At 42.8% G+C, this 7263-nt stretch overlaps 1 protein-coding gene across 1 annotated transcript; it reads left to right on the top strand.

Annotated features, from left to right (window-relative positions):
* Positions 1–591: 591 nt before the first annotated feature.
* On the top strand, positions 592–5281 carry NDUFAF7 (NADH dehydrogenase (ubiquinone) complex I, assembly factor 7; the record flags this gene model as incomplete). The annotated part of the gene is made up of 7 exons (XM_010010066.1): positions 592–702; positions 1671–1881; positions 2363–2421; positions 3109–3222; positions 4029–4172; positions 4504–4677; positions 5059–5281. Coding segments are annotated over 7 exons (1026 nt in total), but the record flags the coding sequence as incomplete, so codon positions are not given.
* Between the last annotated feature and the right edge of the window lie 1982 nt (positions 5282–7263).

A 7263-nucleotide genomic window follows, 5' to 3' on the forward strand; every position in this document is an offset into this window, starting at 1 on the left:
GTTATCGGTGCCGAAATACTTGAACAGCGATTGTGAGCTTCAAGTTGTTACCCAGAATAAAAACGGGGTTTGGAGGAGGGGAGGGGTAGTTTGTTTTCCTGGAAGATCGGGGAGTCCTCTCATCTGTTGCAGTCAGGGGCAGCGCCCGTGCTTGGTAACACTTGGTTTCGTATTAAGGAGAGTTATGGTAGTTTCTCGGTGTGACAACTTAGAAATCATTGCCAGGTTTTGGTCTGGTTTGTGTGTCACTTCCAGCAGTGAAGACTGGCTAAATGCTGTTCTTCCCTTCGGTGAAATGCATGCGCATGAAGGAAGTTGTTCGGGGGTAGCTGGGCAGTGACCTGCATTCAAACCTCTGAAGTAAAAGTTCCTGCTATAGCCAAAAGAGTTTACTGATGGGGAGTTCCCTCTCCTGGGCTGACAGCAGTCACCTATATTCGTATTTAAAGAGAAGGGGGGAAGCTACATGTCACAGTGATTTTCCTTAACTTTAAAATATGGTGAGAGAATATTGCTGTAGTATGTTAGCTATTGCACTTCCCACGAGTCCTGAAGTGATTGCTGTAACTCTGTGTTGTTTCTCCCTGTCAGTTGATAGGAATATGGTTTGTCAGTGAATGGATAGCCACGGGCAAACCAAAAGCGTTCCAGCTGGTGGAGCTGGGCCCGGGGAGGGGCACGCTCACTGATGACATGTTACGGGTAGGTGAAAAGCAGTATTAGTGTTCTTTGTTTCTGGTTTTATTCTGCGGCTACTCTGAAATCGGGGTTTAACTTTTCCGGGTAACCAAGTCATTTCAGTCAGGAGATTTGCAGCTTAGGCTCTAATTAAAATACATGCATGTTTCTGAGGCCAGTTGTCTCAGTCGAAGGCAGGACACAGTTCTGCACATGCTGTGCAGACACACATACAAGCTTTCAGAAGGGGAGGGCAGGAATATGCTGTTACAAATTGTTTCTGTATAGGAAAGCACTGTCCAAACTGGAAACCATTTAGGGGGGTGCTGCTGTGCGTAACTGGGGGGGAAGCCTCAGTGCAAGTAATAGGAGAAAGAGCGGGAGAACAATCATGCAGGAGTTAAGTTGTGCCAGTTCCTTTGGGGATTTCAGGGGCTTTTTTCTTCTGAGTTAACCCTTTGTGTTCAATCATGCTTGCATGGCTGTCATTTAAAATACTATTGAGTAAAAAACAGATTGTCAGTGGGATTTAGTACCTCAGAAGAACTTTTATTCTATTTACATATGTTAATGAAAAAACTCTAATAAGCAAAATGAAATGTAGGATATTGAACACTTTTTGTTCATGGTCCTTGGGAAAACTGAACCATTTTTCTCCCAATGCTAAACCCTCTGCAGGTCTTACTAAACTGCAGGCTATTACTAAGTTGCTAAATTAGCATTTCATGTTGTTGTCCTTACACCTGTGTAATGTATGCTGTGTTTTGCCAACTTTCTTAAAAGCATAGTAGCTTTTGTCAAAATCGATGAAGAAATTCCCACTTTCTTCTGGAAGAGCACAGTGCAGTCTCTTTCACTGGAACTACTTTGTTAAATAAAAGCCAGATAAATCTTTTATCATACGCAGAAATACCGAGATTAAAAGTTAATTCTTAAACCTTTAATGTGTACGGCACATGACTCTGCCTAATAGAATTCATCTGCCTTTGTAGGTCTTCAACCAGCTTGCCTCTTTGCTTAGTAAATGTGATGTCTCTATTCATCTGGTAGAAGTGAGTCCCAAACTCAGCGAGATCCAAGCACTGCTGCTGACAGGAGGGAAGGTGCAGCCAAACCCTGAGGACAATTCCGCCTACATGAAAGGCGTTAGTAAGACTGGAATTCCCATTTCCTGGTACAGAGACGTTCAGGATGTGCCACCAGGTAAGGAACTTGAACGTCTTCCTACAGGGATGACATCCTTCTCCATTTGCAGCTTTCGATAATGAGGACATCCCTGCTAGCCTTCACAATGGATAAAAAAAGCAGTTAATACACATATTTGTTCTTCTTGTATGAGTCTGAGGCAGGATCTTGACCCAGTTTCAGAACAGCTACCAATTCTGACTACCTTCATTTTGGGATAGCTACCCAATTGCATATATTCTGACTTTTTTTTTTCATGGGAAACCATTTACTGGGTTTACTTTTCGTGAGATACCGATCTAAAATTCATGGACTGGAAGCTAAAGCTAGCTGTAGAAATGCTGGTTTTGATGTACTTAGGCTGGAAGTAATGGTAATTATTTCACAGCCACATTAACTAGCTTAATTCATTAAAAATCATGAACACATTTACATTTTCAACTGGAAGCTGTTATAGAACATTAACAATTTCACACATTCTCTTTTTACCTTCCCACAGGTTACAGCTTTTACCTAGCACATGAGTTTTTTGATGCCCTGCCAATACACAAGTTTCAGGTATAGCAAGATTATTATTATAATTGTGACCACGTGCTTAAACGCCTTCTTTCTTAGAAGAGTAGAATTAGGGTGCCAAACTAGATACATGCACTGTCTCTGGTGTTAAAATGTTCTTCCTAACTGAATTTGGACAAATAAGGCTTAATTCAGCTGATAACTGTAAAATTAATAATTGCTCTTGAATAGAAAAACTTACAGAAAGCTTGTTCTGATGAGAGAAGTTCTTTTTTGTTAATGTAGCATAAAGTTTTTAATTCCCACATTATTTTACCTGTGACTACTAAGATAGAAGACTGAAGGGCTTCCATTTGAATGGTAAAATGACAATAGCAAGATCATGACTAGTTAGGATTCAGAAGAATCTTTCAACTTCAGTTTAATTAATTCATTAAAACCACTAGTATTTTATTTTGGTGAGTTAAATGTTGTACTGTCAATGGGAAGGCAGCAGTTTTTAACAGCATCATTCATTCTTTTTTGTAAAATTAAACTTGTATTTGTTGACTCTGCAAATGAGTCTCTACACAAGCTTCTTCCAAGGCAGTTACTGGAATTAAATAGGAATGAGTAATTGTTAGAGAGTATTATGTTCTTAAAATGCTTGAGATGTTAGTGCAATCAAAGAAACAAGCTACTGTTGTAGCCATTGGAGGATAAAACGAGTGCTTTGGGCTCATCAAACAGAAAACAGAGAAGGGCTGGCGTGAGGTGTTGGTGGATATAGATCCAGAAGTTCCTGACCAGCTGCGGTTTGTCCTGTCACCATCCCGCACCCCCGCGACGGAAATCTTTATCCAGGTGAGGTTGTGCCTACCAGCGTTCATCCTTACATCTTCACCAACTCTTTCAAGTACACTCACTGCTGCTCAGTTACTCTGACAGCAGGAGGAAGGCTGTCAGCCTGCAGACAAGTAAATACAGGTCACTGTTTTCATTCTGAGAAACTTCCACCACTGTTTAACTTTGTACAATGTGAAAACACAGCACAAAAATAAACACACACATCAAACTTTGCAACATCAGAGCTTAGACAAAAAACTCCTGAAAACAAACGGTGGGAGCAAGGGGCAGGGAGAGTTGTGCACTGCATGTGTCACATCACCGGCAGCGGCCCTGCCTTGGCACGGCTCGGTGCTTCTCTGCTGTATGGGCCTTTAGTGAAGACCATCTAAGATGACTTTCTTTTCCCGAAGTAAGTTCACTGGATTCTTAAAGTTACGAAATGAAGTAGCTGAGACTAAAACCAACTGCAAAGTGTCACACAGAAAGGCCTTCTTGCAGGGTGTGCACAGCTGAAGAGCTGTTTTCCTTCTTTTCAGTACCACAGAACTGCAGTTTCACCTGATGCAGGTATTCTTACTTGTTAGGAAAATTCGTATTTCACTCAACTGTCGGTTATAGAAGAGATGACTGAAATCCAGCACTCAGAAAACACTAATTGAAAATGACTTACCAAAAACTCAAGCTCTAGGTAGCCTAGAATATAGCCCTGCAACTCTGTGCCCCCGTGAAGTGCTGACAGTCCCAAGCCATCAGGTGCGAAGAGCTCTTGTCCTGTGGTTGTTTGCTAATACAGGTGTTTTGATCTTTGAACTCTGCACTAGCCTGAGGAAACCAGAGATCATGTGGAAGTGTGTCCCGAGGCTGGTGTCATCATTCAGAGGCTTGCCTCTCGGATAGAAGAGGATGGTGGGGCTGCACTGGTTGCTGATTATGGTCATGATGGAACCAAAACTGACACTTTCCGGGTGAGTCATTTACCCTGAAATAATAAATAAAAGATTGGAGTATTTTGGCTTGTCAGTTGGAGCATTAGGCTCTCGTAAGAGAAACATGTTGGGTGGACATAATAGCAAAAACTGCCTTATGCTGCAATGATAAAACTGAGTTCTTATTTAATCAGTACCCATAAGGGTTTGTCAGACGGGAAGTATAATCTAAACCCTTCCTACACTTATCTGAGATCTTCAAAGTGTAAACTGCTCTCTTACCCCTCACAGGCACAACGTAGCCTTTGCTAGCCCAGCTGTGGGAGCAAGGGCTACGGCTGAGTGCGATCTTCCAATTTACATTCTTCAGGGGTTCCGGGATCACAAACTTCACGATGTGCTGACAGCTCCAGGGACTGCAGACCTGACAGCAGACGTTGATTTCAGCTACCTTCGGAAGATGGCACAGGGAAGAGCAGCCACATTGGGCCCCATAAAGCAACGGGAGTTTTTAAAAAACATGGGCATCGACGTCCGGCTGCAGGTACGATTGTGTTGACAGGTACATAACCTCCCCTAATCCCCAGGCAATAACCTTACCTAGCAAGACAGCTGGTATAAAAACCTGATTTCAAAGGGAACTTGTTCAAGACAACATGTACAGGTGAGATCGAGGGTTGCTTCTCCTAGACACAGGTTACTCTGGCTCCCTCAAAGTAAACTGGTTGTGTTGTGTTTAGGAGTATGTAATGCAAGACTTCGCTACATACAGCAATGTGCGAGTTCCAGCAGGGATCTCACCACTGCCTCTGAACAGCACTGCTAAGTTAGTGTAAGAGAAAGGGATCCAGCGAGGAATTACAAGTAAGAGGGAATTTACAGGAAAGCAGGAAGGGCTGTAACTTACTTCCCTTTTACTTTTTAGGTGCTCTTGCAGAATTCACGTGACACAGCGACTCAGCAGCAGTTACTTCATGGCTATGATATGTTGATGAACCCCAAGAAGATGGGGGACTGTTTCAACTTTTTTGCCCTGCTGCCTCACCACAGACTTGTACATCCTGACAAGAAACATAAACCAGAAACGAAGTCTCCCTTACCACCTGTGGCTGGATTTAGTGAACTCTTAATGAAGTAATTTCTACTACAGTAGAAACTAAATAAATGACACAAATAAAAGGAAAAGGAAGAGAGTCCTGCATTTTGTGGTTTCATGTACTAAACGTTTTGCAATAACATAATTGACATATAACTACATGTGCAGTAAGGTAAGAACCAAGTATTTTATCCTTGAGCTGACAGCATATGAAACCTCACATTATTTCTCCAGGCCTCTATGCTTCAGGGCCTTGTTTTGGTAGGGAGTGCTATTTCAGAGTAAAGGTGGTGCTTGTGTTTTAAAGATAATAAAGAGAAGGGTGACAGGAACCATGCAAAAAGAGTTATTAGTTCAAAGCACCTGCTAACACAGCTCCCACAGCAGGGCATATCTAGTGACAAACCCAGAAACAAGGATGTATAAAGAACCATTTACTTCTAAGCCCAGTTGACAGGAGAGTTAATTCATGTAAATAAAAAGAACAAGTCTGATAGGGAAATAAATTTTATTTTCAAGCTTATCAGAGGATATTTACAAACAATGGGATGTATAAAAATATAAAAGTACTTGACAGTGTCCTTTTGAGGCTATAAATTTTACATGAGCTTTTTTCTAGCATCATCTTAGCACTATTCTTGAAGGAACGCAACTTAATTCACCTAGGGGTAGGGATATTAAACACTGTAACCTACTGCTGTCAAAGTCTGCAGTAAAGGTAGGAAAAAAGGGAACAGAAAACCTCAGCTATTTTTACTACTCTGAAGGAAGTTCACTCCTAATGTATGTCTGGGTTTTTTTTGGTTCCTCGACTATTAGCTGCTTGCAGCTTCTATTGTCTGGCCCCATAAGTCTACATACATGGTCAGGTGATCTCCTCCACCTGCCAACAGCATTACTGATTTTAATACAACTTGAAGAATAAATAGCTCATGTAATATTCTGGAGCACAGCAGACTTCATGGGGAGAGACATCAGCCAGGCCTTCTACTTCATTGTTGTCCCCTCCTTCCTCTACTCTTGTTGTGCTTTTTTGAGTAACTGAGCTGGCTTTATTTCCTCCCTTAAAACACCACCAGAAAAACCCAAAACAAATCAAACCTAAAACCACAGGAAAACCTGAAGTGACAGCTCAAGTATAAACTGAAGTTTATACCAGACTGTAGCTACATTATTATAGTTAGGATGGAAAACAGCAATGGTTTCGCTGAAATTTGGTCACTTGCACAGTGAAAGTTGGAAGAAAAAGCCCTGCTTCCCTTGCCAAGCCAAGGCAAACGCCAGACTGCTGATTTCATGGGTGACTCTTCCGGTTCCACAGATGAAGAACAGCACCTTGCTGCAGGATCAGTCCTGAACACCTGCCTTAACAGGATGGCACGGTCCTGCTCAGAGCTCCCCTGCTCTCACTGCCCCGACAGCACAGAACGGGGAGGGTGCCCCCGGTGCAGGAGCGGCAGCGACAGGACAGCCGTCAGGCAGCTCCCCTGCACAAACCTGAGAGAAACACGTGCTAGGAGAGGACTCTGGTGGCTGGAAGGGCTGTCAGCGTCTTGTGCAAGGTTTGGTATGCCCTAACAGGGAAGCCAGAGTGCAGCCCTTGCCAGCCTGGACACCTGCAGAATGTAGTGGCAGCCAGATCAAAGGCAACAGGAAAAGAAAAGGCAGGTTAAACATCCAAACCTACCTGTGGTTATATACTCCTGCTGCTGTTATTGTCACCAGGTCACTGTCACTGCAAGCAGCTGCCAGCCCTGAAATAACCTTGCAAAACTATATGTATATCTAACACAGAAAAAGTCTGCTCACCTGCTTCTTCCTTACCTGAATAACAACAGTGGAAAAAACCACTTATCTACACACACACATACAAAAAGTCTTTACAGGAGAGAAAGGAGATACCCCAAAGCCTCTCGCTGACCTGGCAGTTCAAGCCTGTATTAGTTCTCTAAAAAAGTATTTCAAATCAAGCTGCAGTCGAGCAGCTTGGCACATCTCAGCACCTTCCAGCAGCACAGTGCTGGTATCCCACAC

The sequence above is a fragment of the Nestor notabilis genome, unplaced genomic scaffold, assembly GCF_000696875.1.
Source record: "Nestor notabilis isolate BGI_N333 unplaced genomic scaffold, ASM69687v1 scaffold21742, whole genome shotgun sequence".
Classification (NCBI taxonomy): Eukaryota; Metazoa; Chordata; class Aves; order Psittaciformes; family Psittacidae; genus Nestor; species Nestor notabilis.